Source organism: Canis lupus, chromosome 20, assembly GCF_048164855.1.
Source record: "Canis lupus baileyi chromosome 20, mCanLup2.hap1, whole genome shotgun sequence".
Taxonomy (NCBI): Eukaryota; Metazoa; Chordata; class Mammalia; order Carnivora; family Canidae; genus Canis; species Canis lupus.
In genome coordinates, this window is record NC_132857.1 from 25,886,054 (window position 1) to 25,911,407 (window position 25,354).

A 25,354-nucleotide genomic window follows, 5' to 3' on the forward strand; every position below is an offset into this window, starting at 1 on the left:
ACTTCTGTGGTAATCACTTTGTAATGTATATAGATATCAAATATTATTTTATACCTCAATCATTAAGATTATGTCATATGCCAATAATACCTCTATAATTTTTTAAGGGTGTGCTAGTATGGAATTCATGGAGTATCGGGGATAGTACGTGGTAGGTCCTTGGTGCCTTACAGAGGCAGGAAACAGGGGTTGTTGTAATGGCTAGAAGACAGAATGTGAAAAACTTGGCCCCATGTCAGTCAATCTTGACTTGATCCTATAAGAAATGGCAGTCTTTTAGGGCTTTAGTAGCGGAGTGGCATGATGAATCTGGTGTGGAGCAAGGAGAGAGGATTTAGGAGGATGTTTTAGTAATCCATGTGAAAGATGGCTTGATAAAAAGTTTTATGAAAATGATATAGTCACCAACTGACATGACTGTTTTTAAAAATCAGACATAATCTGGCCTCCATGAAAACATTTACAGGGTCCATTTCCCCTCAACCAGGATTAAAGTAGATTTCTAGAGAACTCTAAGTCTGAGATTCTATGATTTTAACAGGTTTGGGGGCCTAAAAAAGAATTCTGAGAATTTAGTAGGAAGTGGGAATTATATACTAGTTGAGTCATATAATGCTCTGATAGTTTCTACAAGTAAACACAAAAAGATACATTATAGGTATGATTATCAAAAGAGTATGATGAAGAATAATACAGTGTACTTAAAAAAAATCAGAACACTGGGAATTAAAAAAAAAAGAGAGAGACTATATTGAAGAAATTGGAATGCTGGATCACAGTTCTCAAAGTGTAGTCACTTTACTACCGTGGATTATTTTGAAATGTGTTGCTTAATTTCTAAGTAGGTGAAGACTCTCCAGTTACCTTTCTATCACTGATTTCTAGAGTAATTCCATTATGGTTAAAGAAGCATATTCTGTATGATTTTAGTCCTTTTAAACTTAAATTGTTGTTGTTACTGTTACTATTATCATGCTTATCAAGGATATAGTCTCTCAGGTAATATGCATATTCCATGTGCATATTTTGTGATTGTTGGGTGGACTATTCTGTAATTGTCAGTTCCATTTGGTGGATGATGCTGTTCCTTCACCTGTCCCCTTGCTATCTATGTTTCTTTTTTCTATTGATTAGTGTGGTAGAAGTGTTAAAGTATCCAACCATAATTGTGGCATTTCTATTTCTCCTTTAAATTGTATCAGGTTTTAGCGCTTCTCAGCCTTTTGGCTAAGATCAAGTATACATTGTATCAGGTTTTGCTTCATATATTTTGAAGGTCAGTGGTTAGATGGTGTCCTGTCTTCTTGATGAATCTACCCTCTTGTTATGTTTGTAAAGTCCTCCTGTATCCCTGGTCATTTTCTTTACTCTGAAGTCTGTTGTGTCTGATATTAGTGCAACCTTTCAAGTTTTCTTTTGATCAGTGTTTGTGTGGCATATGTTTTCCAACCTTTTACTTTTTACCTTTTACTTTTCACCCTCATCATTATTTTGAAAGTGGATTTCTTATGATAGCATATTGTGAGGGTTTTTTTTCTTTAATCCATTTTGAAAATCTGTTTATGTGTTCTTAGTATTTCAATTTAATGTAATTATTGATGTGTTTGGATTTAGATCTACCATGTTCTCTGCTTGCTCCTCTGATTCACTGCTCTGTTTCCTTTTACTGTCTTTTGGATTATTTGGATAATTTTTAGTTTTCATTTTAACTTACCTATTGAGTTTTTTACACTATTTTTATGTGGGTTTTTTTCTTAATTGTCATTGTGGGGGTTAAAATACATCTTTTAACTAATCACAGTCCACTTTTTACAATTGGTTATTTTATTACTTGAAGTAGAACATATGAAACCTCCCACCATATAAATCTCTTTAATCTCTCCTTAACGCTGTAGTTGTCATGTGTCATCTGTGTACATTGAAAACCTCATCAGACAATGTAATTTTTGCTTTTAACTATCAAACATAGTTTAAAGAACTTAGGGGAGAAAAATAGCCTGTTACACTTACCTATATATTTACGATTTCTATTGCTCTTCCTTCAGTTCCTGAATTTTGAAGCATCCCTCTAATACCATTTTTCTTTATATGAACATATTCCTCAAAGTGTATTTATTTTTTTCTTTTAAAGATGAATTTATTCATGAGAGACACAGAGAGAGAAAGAGAGAGGCAGAGACACAGGCAGAGAGAGAAGCAGGCTCTATGCAGGGAGCCTGATGTGGGACTCCATCCCGGGACTCCGGGATCACACCCTGGGCCAAAGGCAGGAACCAAACCGCCAAGGCACCCAGGGATCCCCCCCTCAAAGTGTATTTAGAGCAGGTTTGCTAGCTATGAATTTTCTTTGCTTTCTTCATGTAAGAATGTATTTATTTCAACTTCCCTAAAGCATTTTGTTGTTGTTGTTGGATATAGAATTCTGGGTTGACAGTTGGGGCTGCATTTAAAAAATACTGTTCCACTTCTCTCTGGCCTCCATGAGAAATCTATAGTCATTTGAATGATTGCTCCCTATATAAGGAATTTGTTGATTTGTTGTTAGTTTCTGGCTGCTTCTAAGATTTTTTCATTGTCTCTAATCTTTGGTAGTTCGATTATGCTGTGTTGGGCATTTTCTTGGGTTATCCTGTTTGAAGTTTGATGAGCTTCTTGTACTATATGTTAAGGTTTTTCACCACATTTAGAATCTTTTCAGAAATTTTTTGATATTGTTCAGCACCACACTTTTTCTTCTCCTTCAGGGTCTCTGATGGCAGAATGTTAAATGTTTGTTGTTCTACAGGTCCCTGAAGCTCTTGTTTTTTTTTCCAATATTTTTTCTTCTCTGTTCTTCAGATAATTTCTTTTGAGCTATTTAGTTTACTGACTGTTTCCTCAACCATCTTACTTTGTAACTATACTATACCAGTAAATTTTTTATTTCAGTTATTATATCTGTCAGTTCTAATATTTCCATTGCATTCGTTTTTCCATCTATTTAACCCTTGAGCAATGCAGGGGTTAGGGATGCCAACCTCCCCCCCCAAAACAGTCAAAAATCCACATAACTTTTGATTCCCCCAAAAGTTACTAATAGTCTACTGATAAGATAAGCAATCAATTAACACATATTGTTTATGTCATATATATTATATACTTTATGCTTACAACAAAGTAAGCTAGAGAAAAGAAAACATTACTAAGAGAATCATAAGAAAAATACATTTACAGTACTATAGTTATTTTTTTTTAATCCACAAGTACACCTGTGCATTTGAAACCCATGTTGTTCAAATGTTAGCTATATTTCCCTGATGTTATTTTCCATTCATTTCAAGAGTAGTCACCCTTACTTCTTGGAGCATGTTTATATGAGCTGCTTTAAAATCTTTGATCATTTCAATGACCATGTCATCTTGGTGTTGAGATCTGTCAGTTGTCCTTTCCCTTATACTTTATTGAGAGTTTCATAGTTGTTTGTATATTAAGCAATTTTGAACAATATCCTGGACATTTTGAATACTATGTTATGAGACTCTGGGCCTTGTTTAATTGCTATGGAGAACAATTTTTCATTACATTTTTTCAGGCAATTGAATCCAATTTAGACTAAAAGTTCTTACTAACCTTCAGAGGCTATGTTTCTTACGTCAGTTCAGTTTTCAAGGTGTTTTCAGTACTATTTGGATAATGTGGATTACTCAGTGGCCAGTTTAGGACCTGTAAAATGTTCTGTTCCATAGTTCAGTTCTCAAAGACTTAAGTATTCTGTTTAGGATCAGATCCCCCCATGCACAGTTTGGGGGTAAGTCCAGTAGCTTATGAACAACTTTTGAGGATCAGTTTCTTGAGCTCCTTCCTCTCTGCATTCTTTCAGACACTTCCTGATTCCAGGAGCACTTACATTCCTGGTTTTTTGCAAGATTGCTGGCTTTTGTTTTCCAATTTTGCCACATACTTCCTGCCATCCTGTCTGCCTCTGGGACCAAGTGGCAGTAGGAGAGAGAGAAAAATGAAACAGGATTCTCCACCTATCCCATGCTTTTGGGTCCACAGTTCCTCAGGTCATAAAAGATTCCCCTTCCTCAGAGTTTTAGGTGCCTGTCTGGCTATTGTTGCCATCCTATAATGGGATTTCCTGGGAATCCAGTACAGGAGGGGAACAACAGAGAATATTTCCCCCATTTGTTCATAGTCTCTAGGGGCCCCTTTCCCTTCAGACCAGAGAGGGCTTCTTTTGGATTCCTTTTTATCCATATGCAATTTCAAGCTGCCGCCGAGTTCAGACCACAGGATATCACAGGAACAAAAGAATTTTTCAAGCATACTTGCTTAATTGTGTGAGGAATACATAAGAAAAGGAAATTGAACATTTATTTGAATACATATCAAAAATTTTAAGTTAATACAGTAACTTTACAAAGTAGACAAAACTGGAAGGGGCTAATTTTGTCTCTAGATGATGGGATGATAAAGAAAGGGACAGTATCCATTTTCTTCCCAAGACTCTATACAACACTGGTCCTTGCAGTTTGAAAGGTAAGGTCTGCCTCATAATTATGACATGTCAGGGGCTTTACGAGTTGCATTTTAATTAAATTAATTTTTTTTAAAGATTTTATTTATTTATTCATGATAGACAGAGAGAGAGAGAGAGAGAGAGAAGCAGAGACACAGGCAGAAGGAGAAGCAGGCTCCATGCAGGGAGCCTGACAGGGGACTCGATCCGGGGACTTGATCCGGGGACTTCAGGATTGCGCCCTGGGCCGAAGGCAGGCGCCAAACCGCTGAGCCACCCAGGGATCCCCTAATTAAATTAATTTTAATTAAACAGTTATGCTTTTGGAAAGATGTCAGGCTTTGTTACTCAGCAGCTGGGGGAGACTTAAGGGTTTGGAGACCTTCTCAAGAGTCCTCATTTTACATTGTTGAATGACAACCTATCCTGCCACAACTACAACATATGGCCACACAGGATGTAGACTCCAGGATAAGTTTTGCGGGGTTTTTTTTCTCATGGATTTTGATGTGAATGGCACCTCCTGAAGCTGTGTACATTTTGGCTGTGTACCCTACTACAACAAAGATCCCAGACAATGAAAAAAGTATGAAATGACAATGACAGCTTGTCATCTTTTTTCTTCATTTACTCTCTATGTCTTTCCTCCTCTCCCAGTGTTGGAGGAAGGTGACTATTACCTCTCCAGAGTCTCTGAGTCTCGCTAGAAGAAGCCATCCATTCTCCCAGAGTGCCCCAACAGGATTGAACTGCATGGGCTGGCCACAGTACATACCTGACACTGGTGAGTTATGAACCTCTCTCTTCTGCTTTATACTCTGATGTCCTGGAAAGAAGGACAAGAAGTGAGAGAATGTTGTTGACTGCTATGTTTACTTGTCTGGAAGAAGAAACTTAAAGTAAGTGAGATAGATAAACCAGTGTTTCTTATCCTTTCAGGATAAGAGGTCCCTAGCTCCCAGAGAAAGGGAATTCTTGGCTTGGGGAAGAATTCATTATTGAATCCCCAAACCTGTTTCCCTTTGTTTATTTTAAGCAGAACTAATGACCACCTCTTGGGTCTTGTAATAGAATATAATTTGCAGAAGAAATAATCACAGAGATTTGTCTCTAATTTGAATGGAACTTGAGTGTTTTCCCCTTCTGAGGGACAAGCCTCTTCCTCCAGTTTTATGGCAACTTCTATGAGTCTATTTCCCAAATCTATACCAAACAGCTTCGCATCACATATTTGGCCATAAAAGGGCTGGTCTTTGTTCCAGAAGGAAGCTGGGCCCCAGTGAGAACCAAGATAGGGCATCCTCATGCAAAGCTACCCCCTGTCCTAGACCTAACCCAGAAATGCCTGGATATGCTGAAAATGCTCAAGGGCTCCTGATGGAAGGACAGGTGTTAGGTCTTGAGCAGTGCAGATTATATTAGATAGTAACCTTACTGTCTAAAAGCTAGCTGGTGGGGTGGGCGGGGGTGGAGGGCCTATGCCGTTTATGAAGGATAAAGAATGGTAAAGTCCTAGACAGGGATAAAAAGGCAAACTAGCTCCCCATGTCAAACATGTACTGTGTCCAGACTTGGGGAGTGGGAACAGGACTGGCATTGAGGACAAAAGATGATAGGAGCATTGTGGCCAGGCTCTGAGCATCAGAGTGTGGCATATGCCATCCTGAGAAAGGTCAACTCTGATGTAGACCTAAGTCCTGAGCCCGAATCCAACTTAGTGCATACTAACTGCTGGTCCTGGGAGAACTGATTAGCTGGTGGACATGATTGTTTTCCATTAACAAATGTATGTACTTATGCTGCATTTTGCAGTGGACCTTTATTCTTTTCCAAGTGTGGTTGTGATCTTAAATTCACAACAAGAAAAGTCATGAAAGGTATTTGACAACTGCTGAAAGAATCTTTTCAAGGGAAAGAAAGATATTTCTAACATAGTTTTCATTAAATCATGGGATTATTTAGAGACTCATGGAAGGGGCCATGATGGGTTCCAGTAGTGTTTTTTCTAGCAATAGTTGTCAAGGCTGATTTTGGCCCTTGAAGTTAGAACTTTCTTACAAAGCCAAAGCTTAACAATCACATAGTCTTATTATTTCATAAGTTCATTTGTATTAATTAACAGGTGACTTTATTTCAGGATAAACAATTTAAAAACCTCACAGTGACACATATGTCCTGGGATGTTTGCATATCAAGAATACTGGTCTGAATGTCAGAGTTTAGGGCTCTGGTTCTAGCTGCACTGATATGAGGATAAGAAATTGGGCACATCCCTCTGTTTCTCTGTATTTCAGATTACTTTATTATTCAAAAAAATAAGTAATAATTTTTGCTTTCCCATTTCATTGGTTAATATGAGGGTCAAGTTAACATGGGTAGAGTCTCTGGATTTAACTCAGGAAAGCCTGCTTTTCTTTATCACTTCCACTCCAACTGTTCTGTTCCAAACTTCTGAGATTTCTCTTTTCTACAGATTCTATTTACAGTTTCTATCCTTGGAACCTCTCTCATCATTTTCATTTTTTACTCCTTTTCCCTCTACGTTCTGGGAGAAGTTCTTAGTTTAATTTTCTGTGTTGGTTTTCTGATTTTATCTACCTGTTCATTGCCTTCATTGGAATTTGTGGTTCAGTGATCACACTTTTAATCTACAATAAATCTTTCCAATACCCTCTAGAAGCTTGTTAAAAACAGAAAATAGAGAATTTTGTAAAAATTGTCTCCTATTCATGTTTTATCAATTCATTTCCAAAAAGACCTGCATTTCTTTTGACTAGTAGTTTTTCTGTAGGGGAAATTTCTCTATTGGCTTATCCTTACAGATATCAATCCTTCCCCAGCAAGGGCTTGTTATCATGTAGCATTGGAGACAGCACCCTGTCAGAGACTGCTATAGATTCCTGTTAAAAATCCTTTTAAAAAATAATTAAAAAAAAATAAAAATCATTTAAACATGGCTGAAGCAGGATATGAAAAGTTAAACTTCCCTGTAACATATATCACAAGTTCAGTCACCTTGAAAGGAGCTGTAAGCAGTTCCAGCTGAAAGCTTTGCCTCTTGCCAGTACTTCTTTACTATGTTTGGAGGAGTAGCCAAGAATTACCCTAATGTGAAAGCATGCCACACTCTGCCCCACAAGTTGGTGCCCAGGATAAATTGCACCACACCCACTCCTCTCTTGGTGGAGCCAGCAGAGCAAGATACAACTCTTCAAGTCGCCAGTACAGCAGATGCACACATCACATAAAGCCCTTGACACCTCCAGAGCCCATGCCTATGACTGAAGAAGGGTTGGCAGGGTTCCACCAGGCATTTTCCTACTTGGTTCTGGGTGCATTGCTATTTCAAAGATATGGGTCATTTCTTTCTTCAGGCCAGTAATATCTTTATTGTATCTTGTGGCTAAATTTCTCTATTTTTTAAACTGCTTTATTGAGATATCGTTCATATACCATACAATTCATCCATTTAAACTGTAAAATTCAAAAATTTTAGTCTATTCACATACATGTGCAATCATCACAAATTTCCCTATTCTGGAATTTCACATTGATGGAATCATATAGGACCTGGTCTTTTGTGACTGGCTTTATTCACTTAGAATAATGTTTTCAAGGTTCATCCATTTTGTCACATGTATCATTCTTTTTGATGACTAAATAATATTCCATTGTACAGATATACCACAATTTGTTTATTCATTCATCTGCTGGTGGACATTTGGATTGTTTCCAACTTTTGGCTATTATGAATAATGCTGCTTTAAAAATTCTTAGACAAGTTTTAGTGAAGACAGATGGTTTCATCCATATACATAGGAGTAGAACTTCATCCATAAAGTCAGATGTTGACTTTATGTTGAATCATTTGAAGAATTGCTAAACCATGTTCTAAATCAGCTGTACCACTTTATACTCCCACCACCAGTGTAACTACTCCAATATCCACATCCTAACCACACTAGTTATCTGACTTTTTTATTCTATTCAAACTAGTGGATATAAAGTAGTATCTCACTGTGGTTTTGATTTGCATTTCCCTTTTTATGTCTTTATCAGCCATTTATATATCTTCTTTGGTGAAATGTCTATTTAAATCTTTTGCTCATTAAGATTTGTGTGGAATCAAAAAAGACCCTGAATAGCCAGGGAAATATTAAAAAAGAAAACCATAGCTGGGAGCATCACAATGCCAGATTTCAGGTTGTATTACAAAGCTGTGGTCATCAAGACAGTGTGGTACTGGCACAAAAACAGACACATAGATCAATGGAACAGAATAGAGAACCCAGAAGTGGACCCTCAAATCTATGGTCAACTAATATTTGACAAAGCAGGAAAGACTATCCACTGGAAAAAAGACAGTCTCTTCAATAAATGATGCTGGGAAAATTGAACAGCCACGTGCAGAAGACTGAAACTAGACCATTCTCTTACACCATACACAACGATAAACTCAAAATAGATGAAAGATTTAATTGTGAGACAAGAAGCCATCAAAATCCTAGAGGAGAACACAGGCAACACCCTTTTTGAACTTGGCCACAGCAACTTCTTGCAAGATACATCCATAAAGGCAAGAGAAACAAAAGCAAAAATGAATTATTGGGACTTAAGCAACATAAAAAGCTTCTGCACAGCAAAAGAAACACTCAACAAAACTAAAAGACAACCTACAGAATGGGAGAAGATATTTGCAAATGACATGTCAGATAAAGGGCTAGTATCCAAGATCTATAAAGAACTGATTACTCAGCAGCAAAGAAACAAACAATCCAATCATGAAATGGGCAAAAGACATGAACAGAAATCTCACAGAGGAAGACATAGACATGGCCAACAAGCACATGAGAAAATGCTCTGCATCACTCGCCATCAGGGAAATACAAATCAAACCAACAATGAGATACCACCTCACCCCAGTAAGAATGGTGAACATTAACAAGACAGAAAACAGCAAATGTTGGAGAGGATGCAGAGAAAGGGGAACCCTCTTGCACTGTTGGTGGGAATGTGAATTGGTGCAGCCACTCTGGAAAACTGTGTGGAGGTTCCTCAAAGAGTTAAAAATGGAACTGCCCTACGACCCAGGAATTGCACTGCTGGAGATTTACCCCAAAGATACAGATGCAGTGAAACACCGGGACCCCTGCACCCTGATGTTTATAGCAGCAATGTCCACAATAGCCAAACTGTGGATGGAACCTCAGTGTCCATCGAAGGATGAATGGATAAAGAAGATGTGGTCTATGTATACAATGGAATATTCCTCAGCCATTAGAAATGACAAATACCCACCATTTGCTTCAACGTGGATGGAACTGGAGGGTATTAAGCTGAATGAAATAAGTCAATCAGAGAAGGACAAACATTATATGGTCTCATTCATTTGCGGAATATAAAAATTAGTGGAAGAGAATAAAGGGGAAGGGAGAAAAAATGAGTGAAAATATCAGTGAGGGTGACAAAACATGAGAGACACCTAACTGTGGGAAACGAACAAGGCATAATGAAAAGGGAGGTGGGCAGGGGTTGGGGTGACTGGGCACTGAGGGTGGCACTTGGCAGGATGAGCACTGGGTGTTATGCTATATGTTGGCAAATTGAACTCCAATAAAAAAATAAATCTTTTGCTCATTTTTTAAAGCAGTTATTTAAATTACAGTTAGTTAACATACAATGTAATGTTAGTTACAGGTATACAATTTAGTGATTTAATACTTCTGTACAATACCTAGTGCTCATCACAAGTGCCTCCTTAATCCCAATCACCTATTTCCTACATCCCCCCACCTACAAACCCTCTGATAAACATCATTTTGTGTTTTAATGGGATATTTGGGGATTTTTTTTTATTGAGTTGTAAGTGTCCTTTACATCCTGGATACACATCCATTATCAATTAAATTATTTACAGACATTTTCTTTATCCTATTCTGTGATTTGTCTTTTCATTTTCTTGTTGGTATCCTTTGAAACGCAGAAGTTTTAAAAATCTGGTGATGCCCACTTTATCTTCCTTTTTCTTTTGTTGTCTGTGATTTTTATCTCATGTCTAAGAATCCTTTGCCAACCCAAGGTCATGAATATTTGGCTCTATGTTTGTTTTTTTTTTCCTGAGACTTTTATACTTTTAGCTCTTACATTTAAGTTTTTGATTTGAGTTCATTTGCATGTGGGTATCCAGTTGTCCCAGCACTACTTCTTGAAAAGACTATTTTTAAAAAATTATTTCTACTCTAACTTTTATTATTTCCTTTCTTCTTCTTGCTTTAGGTTTTGCACTTCTTTTTCTGGTATCATGAGGTGCAAATTTGGTTGTTGACTTGAGATCTTTCTTCTTTCTTTAATACAGGCATTTGTAGTTATAAATTTCCCTATAAGCATGCTTTAGCTGTGTCCCATAGATTTTGGCAAATTTTGTCTTTATTTTCACTTATCTCAAAGTATTTTCTGATTTTTCTTCTCATCTACTCTTTGACCTATTGGTTACTTAGGAATGTGTTGTTTAATTTCCACATATTTGTAAGTTTCCTAAATTCCTGTTACTGATTTCTAATTTTATTCCATGTGGTCAAAGAACATGCTTTGTATTATTTTTATCCTTTTAAATTTACTGAAGTTTGTTTTATGGACTAACATAGGGTCTAGTCTAGAAAATGTCCCATGTATACTTGAGGAGAATGTATACTCTGTTGTTGAGTGGTATGTTCTAAGATGTCTAAGAGGTTTAGTTGGTTTGTAATGTTGTTCAAGTATTTATTTGCTTGATCTTCTGTGCAGTTGTTTTATCCATTACTGAAAGTTGGATATTTAAACCTCTAACTATTGTTGAATTATCTATTTTCCCTTCATTTCTGTCATTTTTGCTTTATATATTTTGATGCTCTGTTATTAGGCCTATATATGTTTTAATTTTTATATCTTCCTGATGAATTGACCCTTTTCTTGCTAAACCCAGCTCTTAAACTCCACTGATTGGCAGCTGATTGCTCTACTGTTTACAGCCATGCCTTGGGTATAAGTTGCTCTACAAACTAATTCAATCAAATTCTGGCTCCTTTGAAGAAATAGTTTCAGAGATGTGTGTTTGGAGTTTGTTCTGATCCCAGAATGAATCCCCCCAAATGTCTTACTCCTGGTTCTTTCTTGCAAACTAATAGGCTTACAACCTAGGCTGTATCTTTATTAGATCCATGAATATGTTTCCCAATGCCTTCTACCAGAAGCTCCATTGCTCTTGGGACCACCTTTAGGTTTAAACTTCCCCATGCTCCAATACAAATGAGGTCAGTTCTTTTGGGAAGAGATTAGCAGCTATCTGTTTTACAGCCTTCCCAGGGTCAAAATTCTCTCCCCAGGCAACATATTTGAGCAAAAGCCTGGAGCTGGAGATAGAGATAATGGCAGGCTTCTCTCTGAGAGACAATCACAGAAGGAGGATACATTCACATATGGTTACCTGGGCTTGCCTGGCATGGAATCACAGCCTCCCAAGCAGAGGGAAAAACTATCAGAGCTCCAGTATTCTTGGTATGCAGAAGAAGGGAGGCTCCACTGCTCAGCCCTCTTGTACAGGACTTAGCCTCAACAACAGGTAGTTGGGGACAGGGTGAAAAACACTGCTCCTCTAGGGAAGTAAGCTCTCCAGCTGGGAGATGGTGAAAGAGGGGGCCCTATGTTCTTGGCTTTAGTCATCCAGAGTATTCTGGAGTATCCAGAATCTCCAACTCACTAAGCCAGAAAGAAGAGAAGAAGGAATGGACTTGCTTCAAATACCATAGACTCTCACCCTTCTTTGTAAACTTTCATTGATTTTCTTGAACAGATGTTTCTTTATTTGCTGTTTGCCCCTAAAGCCATATCCAGAGGTTTTAAGTGGTTATTTTTAAGTGATTTTCACTAGTTTCCTGGAAAGTGGGTCAGTAGACCTTGTCATTTTCCTGCCTGCATGACGTCAATCTCAATTTCCCCTATTTTTATAACCTATTAGTCATTTCAGTTAGAGTCTTAAAGTAGAGAAGTTAGATGACTGAGCTCAAGTCGTACTTACTCAATATCAAGATCCATTGCTTAAACTTCATTATATTCCTAACAGCTAGCATTATGCTCTGTACTAAGTAGGCTCACAGTGGCTCTTGCCAATGATACTGATAATATGCCAGCAAGAACTATCTACAGAGGGGTGCCTGGGTGGGCAGTCGGTTGAGCATCTGCCATTGGCTCAGGTCATGGTCATGGTCCCAGAGTCCAGGGATGGAAGCCGGCGTCAGGGTCTCTGCTCAGCAGGAAGTTTGCTTCTCCCTCTCCCTATACCTACCTGCCCCTGGCTTGTACTCTCCCTCTTTCTCTCTGTCAAATAAATAAATAAAATCTTTTAAAAAAAACTGTCTAAAGAATCCTCAAGGGATGGCTTAGTGGCTCAGCAGTTCAGCGTCTGCCTCTGGCTCAGGGTGTGATCCCGGGATCTGGGATCGAGTCCCACATCAGGCTCCTTGGGGGGAACCTGCTTCTCCCTCTGCCTATGTCTCTGCCTCTCTCTCTGTATGTCTCTCATGAATAAATAAATAAAATCTTAAAAAGAAAAGAAGAGAATCCTCAAAATCAGGAGGAAAGGAATTAACAATTTCATAGTGGTTAAAAGCATAGCTGGTGAGCATTGGAACCAATTCTACCATTTCCTGGATGTGTAGCCTTGGATCATTCTGAGCTTGTTAGTTTCAACTGAAAAATTAGGCTGATAATAGTACCTATCATTTGAAGTTGTTGTGGAATTTTAAAAATATATGCAAATACTTAACATTTAGTATATACTTAATAAATAGCAGCTAAGATTTCAGACATTTCTAGACACTGTTGTATATGTATGTATCACTTCATTTAATACTTACAATAATCCTGCAAAAATAGTTGTTAGTATCATTATTTGATGGGTGTAGGGAGAAAGACTTAAGAAGTTTAAATAATTTGCCCAGTCACAAATAGTAAGAGAAAACCAGAATTTGAACCCAGATCTCTCTGGCTTTAAAGCTTCTTTCCATTTAACATTGTTGTAGAAATCAAAATACGGGTTAGTCAGGAATGACAGGACAGAAGCCAATCACTAAGCTTAGACAAATTTCAATCCCATTCTGTGTCTGTTTCCTACATGTACAGTTCAATTGCAGCTTCTTTTTTCACATCATTGAGCCAGCCTCAAACAGTAATTCTTGGGGATCCCTGGATGGCTCAGCAATTTAGTGCCTGCTTTCGGCGTAGGGCGTGATCCTGGAGTCCCGGGATCAAGTCCCATGTCGGGCTCCCTGTATGGAGCCTGCTTCTCCCTCTGCCTGTCTCTACCTCTGTGTGTGTGTCTCTCTCATCAATAAATAAATAAAATCTTAAAAAAAAAAAAACCAGTAATTCTTTTGTGCTGACCTTTCTGATAAAAGCACTGTGTTACTGTTAATTCAGAGACAGAGAGAGAGGTAATTACTTATAATTATAAACCTATCATGTGATGTTAAGAGAACCAAAATCTCCTTTCTCCCTTAATAATATCAGAAATAGATGAGTTTGATGGGCCTCCCATTGTAGGGAGGCAGCTAAGTCTCACTGCATCAACTTGTATCCCTCAAGAATTCCCTTAAGCTTGGGAAATAAGTATTAATTTTGGATGCCGGGGCACCTGAGTGGTTCAGTTGGTTGAGCATCCAACTCTTGGTTTTGGCTCAGGTCATGATCTCAGGATTGTGGGATTGAGCCTTGAGCCTTGCATCGGCTCCATGCTCAGCAGGTAGTCTGTTTATGATTCTTTCCCTCTCCCCCTCCCCAACTCGTTCTCTCCCTTTCTCTCTCTAGAATAAATAAATAATTTTTTTAAATATTTAATTTTAGCTGCCATCATGACTGTGGTCTTAAAAAACGTAGATCCCTTTTTCACAGCATAGCTCAAATGAAGACATTCAGCAATACAGCTGAAACCAGGATAGCTGGTTCAATTAAGAGTTTACTAAAGTCTTATGAAGATTTAAAAAAGAAATGGGCACTTGACGGGATGAGCACTGGATGTTATTCTGTATGTTGACAAATTGAACACCAATAAAAAATAAATTTATTTAAAAAAATAAAAATAAAAAAGAAATGGACTCACAGAAAGCATAGCGCTTAGCCGTCTGGCTGACAGTTGCTTACACGAGCTAGATTTGCCCATGCTGCTGCCATCTGGAGCACTCAGGATAACACATCATCTGCTCAAAGGTCTGACCCCAAAGAACAAGAATGCTCCCTTCCTGCTAGTTGGCCTCCTACTCAGTTCCAGGCCCGCACTCATTCCTCCACGGGCACACACCAAGCACCTAGCCTGCAACAGGTGCCCAGCAGACACCTATAGGGGCAGGCAAGAGATACACAACAAACCAATAACAGATAAGTCCTGTGAAGGATAAATGAAGTTTCACTGAGAAGATAACAGTTACTAAGATCTTCTTTATCCATTCATCTTTCGATGTGGTTTATGTATACAATGGAATATTGCTCAGCCATTAGAAACGACAAATACCCACCATTTGCTTCAACGTGGATGGACTGGAGGGTATTATGCTGAGTGAAATGAGTCAATCGGAGAAGGACAAACATTATATGTTCTCATTCATTTGGGGAATATAAATAATAGTGAGAGGGAATAGAAGGGAAGGGAGAAGAAATGTGTGGGAAATATCAGAAAGGGAGACAGAACATAAAGACTCCTAACTCTGGGAAACGAACTAGGGGTGGTGGAAGGGGAGGAGGGCAGGGGGTGGGGGTGGGCACTGAGTGGGTGACGGGCACTGAGGGGGGCACTTGACGGGATGAGCACTGGGTGTTATTCTGTATGTTGGCAAATTGAACACCAATAAAAAATAAATTTATTATTAAAAAAACAGTTGCTAAGATCTGAATATTGAGAAGGAGCCAGTACCTTAAAAAACAAAAAGAATAGCATTCCAGGTAAATGGAACAGTCAGTGCAAAGACCCTGAGGCTAGAAGGAGAAACAGCAAGGTGGCTACAGTGGCTGGAATGCAGAGAGCAAGGGATAGGGGAGATAATAAGAGTTGCAGAAATAGGTCAGGTCAGAACACAGAGGGTCTTTCTTGCAGGTCTGGCAAATTGTGAAGAGATGCTTCTAGAGGGCTTGAAGGAGGAGCATGAAATAGTATGATTTATATTTTAGAGTTCCCACAGGCTGCTCTCTGGAATAAGTAAAAACAAAACAAAACAAAACAAAAACCAAAAAAAAAAACAAAAAACAAAAAACAAAGATGTCTTCCAAGCACAGTGTGATAGTGGTAGCAGTAAAGACATGGACAACTTTGACACTTACTCTGGAGGCAGAACCCAGATTTGCTAATGAGTTGGGAGAGGTGTCTCTTGATCTGTGCCTCACACTGACAATGACCACCTCCTTCCTGAGCAGTTCTTCCCACCCACCAGAGTTTATCTCAGAGTCCTCAACCAGACAGCGACACATGAATGGACATAGGGGGGACCCTCCTTGCAGTACTGCCCACAATCAGGAACATGGGAAGGGAAGAGTTGTTCTTCCAAGGGGCAGGAAAGGATGGTAGGAGGTGTGCATTCCAGGTATGGGGGAAAGTACACAGTTTTCCCAGACAAGTAAAATAAATTGAGGGAGGGGTCTTCAAGATGCAGATTGGCTGAGTCACCCTCCAGTGCCCATCAATTAAACACCCAACAACACCATTATTGCCTTCTGCTTGTATAGAGCTTTGTACTTTACACAAATGTTGGCATGCCAATGTCCCCAGCCCCTGACTCTATTGACAACAGAGGCCCTACAAGAAGAGGAGTTAGAAATCTATAAAGATGCAGGGTCCCTTACGGTACAGAGCTGGGAGCACATATAGCTTAGTGAAAGAGATGGGCCACAGGAAATGGACCCCAAATGCAGGGAAGGGGAGAAAAATGACCTTTACCACCATCTGCCCTATACTAGCTGGTGTGTGGCAAGTACCTCTCATTTTATCCTCATTATCGATAATACTTCAGCCACTTTACAACTAGCTCCCTAGGACGTGGAGGAGTTGGAGGAGGAACAATGCTGGGGGTAGGGGACTGGAAGGGTAGGAGGCTGGGAGGGAGGGTCAGCAACCCTGACCAGGCCATATCAATCCATATCAGGACTTACCCTCTCCCATGTCACCTCCATGACCAAGTCTCCTACTGTTTTCACTTCCCAGATTTTGTATTTCATGTGAGTACTTCTTGATTTACCATTCTTATTTGGAACATTGGAGGTACCTCACCTTTTAAGGCCACTCCACGAACCCACAGAACGTTCACAAGTGTCTGGAAGGATCAAAGGAAACAGCAACATTCTTTCCTAATAGTGCCTATCCCTCTGCCAAAAAACAACCCCCTGTAATCTCTGGTTCTCTGTCTTGTGCTTTGGGGCTCCCATTTTCATTTGTGCCTGTCACTGGGCTGTTCCGGACGCTGTATAAAACCGTTCGGGCCGATGACTCTACTTCGCATGGTCTCCCAGCCGGCGCGGAGCACCTGGACGGCGACCCCCGGCTGCCCCGCGGAAGCGTCGTGGGGGCGCGCGGCAGGGCGCGGGGCGTGTCCCGGCCAGGCGCGCTCCCGGGGGGGCTCCCCGCTGCAGGGCTGGGCTCGGTCTCAGACCCGGGCCGAGCCGCTCACCCGCCGGAGCTCCCGCCCCGGTTGGGCAGGGAGGCGCCGCCCGCAGTCGGAGCTGGGTCCTTGCAAAGCAAAGGCCAGCGCCCACCGGCTCTCCTCGTCACGGTGGCCTCCGCGTGTCCCTCGCGGAGAACGACCCTGACCTCACACACGCGTGCGAGCGCGGGCGGCCGGGCGCGGCCCTGTGGCACGGAGGGTGGCCCGGTGCCCCCGCGCGCGGCGCCCGCGCTCGCCGCCGCTCCAGGTCGGCGTGCGCGCCTGCGTGAGCGCGTGCCCACGGGCCCGCCACCCGCAGCCGGGCCGCCGCCGCCGCCGCCACCCGCAGCCCGGCCGCCGCCGCCGCCGCCGCCGCCGCGGTGCGCAGCCAGGCTGGCCGGGGCCGGGCGGCGAGCCCGGGCGCTGCGCCCTGCCGGGTGGGCGCCTGGCCTGCACCGGAGCCGCGCGAGCCCCGGCCCTGAGAGGGCCCCCGCGCCGCGGCCGCAGAGCCCGAGCAGGCGGCGGCCGGCCGGGAGCCTCCTTAGCGGAGCCCCATGATGTCAGCCGAACCGGAGCCGCGGCCGTGCGGCAGCGGGGATGGGGCCGAGGACGCCGCGCCGGCCGCTGCACGCCCCTCGCCCTCCGACGGCGCCGCCGGCCCCGGCCCGGGCCCGGGCCCCGGCCCCCTCGCCCTGTCTCCCGGCAGCCCCGGGCCCGCGCCGCCGCCCGCGGCCCAGCCGCCCCCCAGCCTGTGGCTGGAGCTCAGGCCCGCCTGCACCGGGGCGCAGCAGTGCCCGAGCGAGTCGAGCGGGCAGACGAGCGGCGACCTCGGCAGCAGCAGCAGCAGCAGCAGCAGCCGCGCGGGCAGTAGCGCCGGGCTGTCCCCGGGCTCCGACTCGGACAGCAGCGGCGTGGTGTGCGGCGGCCGCGGGGGCGCCGGGGGCATGCGCGGCGCCCTGCCCCGCTCCTGGAGCCTGGAGAGCCTGCGCTCGGCCACCGCCGGTAAGGGCGCCGCCCGCGCCCCTGCCGCTCCGCGAGCCAGTCCTCCCCGGAGCGGCCCTCCTGCTTCTCTCCTCCGCCTCGAAGAGGTCGGGCCTTTCCTCTCCTGCTTCACTTTTCCTGTTTTTCGTTTCCATCTTCTGGCTCCTTGCTTCCCATTGCCTCGCCCTCCGGATTCCTTTTCTTTTCCCTGGTTTTCTTCTGATTTGCCACCACCACCACCTCCCACCATCCCTGTCCCTTCTTGCACCCACTTTTACCAGTGGGCTACCTGTTACATCTGGGACCTTGTCTGCCCCTTCCCTCCCCAGCAGGGCGCGTCGTCAACGGGAAACTGAGTGCTTAAGGTGAGATTAGAATTTGGTCCTTGATGCGCTGTTACCCTTCCCCAAACGGTTCGTGACCAATGGCACGTGTCTGGCTTTCTGAGCTGCAGCTTTTTGACCTCTGTAAAACAGAAGGGAGGAGAGGGCTCGCTGGCCAATGGTGGACCGGATTCAGTGGATTTGTCCTGGCTTCAGGTCAGCACCCCCCCACCCCCCAGAGGAGGAGAATGGTCTTGGACCTTCTGAAATAAGCAGTGCAGTTTCTCTGAGATGGGGTTGTTCTGAGGTCCACAAGGACCATGTGCTCCCCTTAGCGCTCTCCTTCCTATTCGGAGGACCGAATTCTGGGTACAAAGTGAGAGGAAGACTTTGACCCTAAATATTAATTAAGGAAGTTCAGAGTGATTTTATAAATGGTGATCCCCTGCCCTTGGCTAATTGACAAACTGGATTATTTATATTTTACTTCTTCCAAACATTCAACAAGTCATGCCATAGGAGCTATAAAGGAAGATAGGTGCTGCCCAATAATCTGAAATGGAATAGGGGGGGAGATAATGCTTAAGTTATGCTTATACATGGGGTAGGGGGTGCAGCTGGTGAGAGCTGCATGGTCCCACCGAGGTGGTGGAGGTGAGGCTCTATATGTGCCCTGGTCAGAGCAGCAAAGCCAGAGAGGGGCAGGGGCCCATACACAGAGCAATTCCCCCTACCCCCAAGAGTGGAGCACAGGCCATTTGGGGGAGTGCAGTTAAAGCTTGTCTCCCAGGGGTGTGAGAGTACCCTTACGGGCAGATGCAGGGTTGGGACTCTGCTCTAAAGTCAATGGGTTTGCAAAAGGCAAGTGAAGGATGCCCAGACCCTTATATTGAGCACTCTGTGATTCTCATCTGCTCTGTCCCAAAACAAACACTGAAACTCAGAAAAGTTGGGGTCTCCTCCAAATAAAAGTTTTTTAGAATTCTGCATCTCTGACTCCTTCCCATCCCAATTCCTTGAAACTCTCCTTTTCCTCCCTCCCTGGGGTGTTTAAATATAACCCAACTTGAGAAAACCAAATAAGATAATACCCTAAGTGAGACTGTAAGGAAACTGACAAAGTACCCTTTTTTCTCTGTGCCCAAATGGTACAAATTGTGGAAGGAATTCCACATCCAGCGTGAGAAGGCATACCTGCTCCACCTCAGCAATTGGCAAACAGGCTCAGAGAGGTGGCCCTGGTGCCCCCAAGAATTCCTTTGCCCCAGGGCAGGGGTGAAGCAGATGGAAATGGCAGAGACCCAGGTTTATTAGGTGACCCTGAGATTTAGGGACTCCCCAGACCACACCAGGGGTACTGAGGCCACCAGATGAGTTTCAGAGATAATAGCCATATGTATATGAAGGTGTGGGGTGGTGTGTATATGTCTGTTGAGAGGTGAAGCAAGGTCACCTAAAGTCCAGAACTTTGAGGGGTTCAGAAATGTTCCTACAATGGGAGGACAGGGTTTAAAGCAACATGATACTGGGAGAGTTGATGTGAGAGACCCAGAAGCAGATGCCATACCTCTGCCAAAACACAGGTATTGTGAGGTATATGGACAGCACACTGCCCTTGCTCAGGGAGTTCTGGTCAGTAACCAACCACAGAGACTCAGGACTTGAAGGTATTTTAAATCACTTCTTCATCCTCTGCCCTCAATCCCATACCTCAGCCCTCTACTACCTGCCTTTTTCTGGGGACTCTGTATCAGTTGTATTCAATACTAGATTTGTAATGGTGCTGCCACGAACCCTGTAGAGTTTTGTGAGTCCATGAAGCCATCTCAGCTGGGTTCCTGGGGAGAATTAAGCCCAGCCCTAATTTCCTAAGACTTCTACTATATGCAATGGAGGAATTTTCTTCCCTTTTACTAGAATGATACTAGCTATTTGCCATCCTTGAGAGGAATTGAGAAAATAGGCATTTACGTAATGCTCTTTGGATTTGTGGTTTAGATGAGGAGATCTGGTTGGATAGGCTGCCATGGAGGGGTTTTGATGGGAAGAACAAAGGGAAAGTAATTTATTGAACATCATGCACCATGTTACCTGCTTTACCACATAAAAATCCAGTGAGGTAAGCATATCCTACAACTCAGGTACAAAAACAGGGTCAGAGAGATGCAGTAATCTAACTAGGCCATGTCTAACTAGAGCTTCAGGCCTGGATCGGTATGATTTGATAAGGGCTCTTTACCAAGTTTGGAGTGGAGGCTCCAATGAAGGGCCAGATCCAGAGAGAAAAGATTGTGTTGGGGCAGAGAGAAAGGATGGAGGGACATATTGTAATCATGTCTTGGCTACTTGCATGCTGTTATCTTTACTCGACAGTCGCGGCTTTTTTCTAGATCCCAATTAACCCATTTTCAGAATGAAGACATTGAAATCAAAGATCTGACTTCTTCTCTAATCAACTATAAAATTCCATAATTCTAGTCAGAGCTACTGATTTGGGATGGATACCCTCCATGAGTTGGCATTTGCTATATATTGTATTTCTGTTTGGTCTATGGCTCTAAGACGAAGCACATGTGTGTTTAATTGAACTGTATTTCTCTATTAAGAAAGATTAGAAATTACCAGTAAAAGATCCTTAGCAAACTTAGTTATTATTTTTGTGATTTTTGTTAAACATTTTTGTAGTTGTCAGCAAAAACCAGAAAGGCTAGTACTTGAAGCTGGAATCGCAACTTAACCCACAGGGCAGAACATCAGCTAGGGAATCTAGCAGAGAACTGTAGATTCTCCTTTATTTCCAAAAGACTTCTTGAATTTTAAATGTCCAATCTTGGCATTTTCCACTGAAATTTCACATTTCCTGGTGTGGAGAGGGCTTTCCTTAAAGGCAGAATCTAAAAATTAAACATAGTTGACAAGGTGGAATTTCTACAACCCTTCTTTCTGCCACACTGTTCTCATCTCCCCCTAAGCAGGTGCCTATAGTCTCCACAGCCCTCAGCTATGTTTACCACACTTCTGCTACGGGGCTAAGGCTTTTTACATTTCTGTTCTGGATGTCTTGTCTGACAGGATTATTTCTCAGTTCAGGTTTCTGGGGTTGACAGTTTTCACTACCTGTGCTTTTGCATGGTTAATGCCATATGACTTCTTGGAGAGAGTGCTTGCTACTTCTACATTCTTCTGCAAGTCCCTGAGGCAATTTTCTGACTCAGATAGGAATCAGACTTATCAGAAGGCTAGGCTTCTCTTGCAGTCAAATGTTTATTTAACACTTATAATGTTCCAGCCATAGCACTAGGCACTAAAGATGGTAGGCAAATCATACAAGGTTCTTGGCCTTAAATAAATGACATCAGAGTGAGACAGACAGTGACAGTTCATTATAAGGGCCCTGAGAGAAATAAACCCAGTGAGATGATACTTCAGGGGTGCCCAAGCCACTTTTAGTGGATGAGTCTCTAGAAGACTCAAAGAGCTCAGAAAAGCTGTTACACCCATGGTTCCAGTTTATTACAGCAGAAGCATACAGATTAATATCAACCAAGGCAAAAAGATGAATAGGGCAGAGTATAAGAGAAACCAGGTGCATACCTCCAGATGTTCCCTCCCATGGTCACTTGGACCTTGCTTAGCTCTCCCCAAAGCTGGGAGAGTTCACCAAAGCCTTGGTGCTCAGGGTTTTTATTGGAGGTCAGTTACTTAGGAATGTAGTGTCCACAAGACTGACCTTCATTACTTAGTCTCCAGGTTCTCCAGAGTTCACATTGATACAGTATAGCCCAGGGCTCCCATCATAAATCATAAATCATAAATCATATATATATATATATATACACACACACACACACACACACACAAATAAAGTGTGGTTTTTTTGTTTGTTTGTTTTACTTTTAAGCTGAACTTTTATTTCCTCTCTTTGGAAGTTCAGCTTCTGATTTTGACCTTTGGGAAAAGTATAATGAGAATACCAGCAGAGGCATTTAATATCCTTAGTTCCAAGGTCTGGGTTGGCTAAAGACCTGAGGTATACAAAGTCACTGTTAGCAGGGAGGATATTCCAGGGACTTAGAGTCAATCTCCCCAGAACCAGCTGAAGGCCAGCCCTTTCTTCATAATGTGTAAGGTTGAAACATTCCCAAGCCTTTACCGCTCAGATGAGGAAGCTCAGAAGAGAGGCACCAGACTACACTGATTGTGAGGGACAGAGATGGGGAGGAAGAAGTCAGAGAAACCTTTCAGGAGAAGGTACTGCCTGAGTCTTACTGACTGCAAGTTAGCTGTGTGGGAAGGAGTAGAAAGAGCCTTTGTGAGGAAGAGCCAACATAAATGCAGAAAGATATATAAAGGAAGGGAGCCTGTGTTTACTGAGCACCTGTGCTAGGTTCTGTGTCAGGTGTTTTAAATATTCAAGAATTGCAAATAATACGGAATGAGGAGCATAGGAAGAGAAAATTTGGAAGACCACGCTGTGGCTCCATGCTAAGAACTGTGTACTATTAGCTCTTGAAGCCATGGAAAGGTATTAAACAGGACATTAATGTGGCCAAATGTTTGCATACTTTCTCTTCTTATTTTTAAAGTTATACACAGTAAAAATTACTCTTTTTGGTGTATAGTTCTAACATTTGTATACAGTCATGTAACCACTACCATCATGTAAAATTACTCTTTTTGGTATATAGTTCTGACACTTGTATACAGTCATGTAACTACCACCATCATCTAAATACAGAAGAGTTCTATTACTCTAAAAACTGAATGCTGCCCCTTTGTAGTCAACACCTCCCCCCACACCCAGCCTTTACTCCATCTCTATGATTTGACTACTTCAGAGTGTCATATCCATGGACTCATATCATATTGCCTTTTGAGGCTGACTTCTTTCACCCAGCATGATGCATTTGAGGTTTATCTGTGTTTTTGCATGTATAGATAGTTGTCTTTTCCTTTTATTTGTTGAATAGTATTCCGGAATGGATATACCACAGTTTGCCTAATAGTTCACTGATTGAGGGGCATGTGGGTTTGTTTCCAGTTTTTGTCTATTATAAATAAAGCTACTGTGAACATTAGTGTACGATTCTTTGTATGGACATAAGTTTACATTTCTCTTGGTTAAACACTTAGGACTAAATTGTGCGGTCATTTTCTAAGTAAGTGTTTAACTATAGGAAATCAACAAACTCTTTTTCAAGGTAGCTACCATTTTCACTCTCACCATCAAAACATGATGGTTCCCATTGCTCTGGATTTTCTTTAGTACTTAGTACTGCCAGTGTTTCAAGCCATCCTGTTAGGTGTGTGATAACTCATTTGGTTTTAATTTGTATATCCCTGGTGACTACTCATGTTGAACATTTTTTTGTATGTTTATTGATTGTATGGGTATCTTCTTTAGTGAAGTGCCTGAATCTTTTGCCCGTTTTTTATTGGATTGTTTATTTTCTTACTACTGCATTTTGAGAGTTCTTCATTTATTCTAAGTACAAGTGCTTTATCAGCACTTGTATTTGCAAAGTGCAAATTTGCAAATATTTTTTCCAGTCTGTGCCCTGTATTTTAATTATTTATCAGTATCTTTTGCAGAGCAAAGGCTTATAATTTCAGTGGAATCCAATTTATAATTTTTCTTTTATGGATTATACTTCTAGTGTTGTATACTGGAACTCCTTTATTGAACCTGAAGACACAGAGTTTCCTGCATTTTCTTCTAGATGGTTTTATAGTTTTACATTTTATACTCGGATCTTTAATCCATTGTGAGTCAGTTTTTATATAGTTTAAGATGAGGGTCAAAGTTCATTTTTTTGCATACCTTTACATACCGTTTTGCATACTAGTTTTGCAGCACCATTCATTAAAAAGACTATCATTTCTCCACTGAATAGCCTTTGCACTTTTGTCAAAACTCAGCTTTCTATATTTGTGATCTATTTCTGGATTTTCTGTTCTGTTCCACTGATTTAAGGGTCTTATCTTTTTGTCCATACCATTTGTCTTAATTACCGTAGCTTTATAGTATGTCTTGAGAAAAGTATGTGAACTTCCTATTTTATTCTTCTTTTTCAGTATTACTGTAATTATTCTATTTTTTCTTGCTTTCCATTTGCATTTTAGAATCAATTTGTCAATATCTACAAATGTCCTCCTTGATACAGATTATAACGAAACTGTAAATAAACTTGGGGATAATTGAAATCTTGACAATATGGAGTCTTCCAATTTATCAACATTGTACATTGGAGGCTAGGAAGCTAAGCCATGGACCACGCACCAGTCACCTACAGTACATATAGATTTGGATGAATTCCTCCCTTCTAAAAGTTTCCAAAATATCCTAATGTTTCTAGACCTGCCAGATAGTGACCTTCCTCACTGACCTATAAAGCTGGGAACTCTATAAGCCCCAAATCAGACCAGTTTTTTAAGATGGCTTTGTAAGCATTGGCTGCATAAGTCAACTTTAGCTTCTTAAAAGTGTCTAGGTGTATGTTATTAAATTCATATTCTTAAATATGACATTCTATTCAAGGCCTTGGTCATATAACCAAGTTTCCAGATATTCCTTCTGTTAACAAGGAGGACAGATTCTTATTAAACCTATGGGAACAATTATATTGCTATGAAAATAAGAGTACTCAGAGTATCCAAATTCTAGAGGGGTCAGGCAGGGAGAAAAAGGCATAATTAACAAATGTTTCATTTGATAAAAACATAGTCTGGCTATTTACAGCTATAAATGGCTATTTATCAATTAAGGATAACTTAAGAGAAAAAATAAGGGGTTCCTTATGTATCAAGAAACTAGAACATTAAAATATTAACAATGTTACAAATAAAATCCACAATCATCCTTCGTCAATTCATTCAGTTTAATGTAGTTAATT

The 25,354-nt window shown here is 41.5% G+C and overlaps 1 protein-coding gene across 1 annotated transcript in view; it reads left to right on the forward strand.

The window, feature by feature from the left end:
- The first annotated feature begins 18,001 nt into the window (after positions 1-18,001).
- ARHGEF4 (Rho guanine nucleotide exchange factor 4) overlaps positions 18,002-25,354 on the forward strand; it is an 87,868-nt gene continuing 80,515 nt past the window's right edge. The window contains exon 1 of the mRNA XM_072788665.1: positions 18,002-18,159. Coding sequence (XP_072644766.1) covers positions 18,102-18,159 — 58 coding nt within the window. The 5' untranslated portion in view covers positions 18,002-18,101. The remainder of the gene's footprint in view (positions 18,160-25,354) is intronic.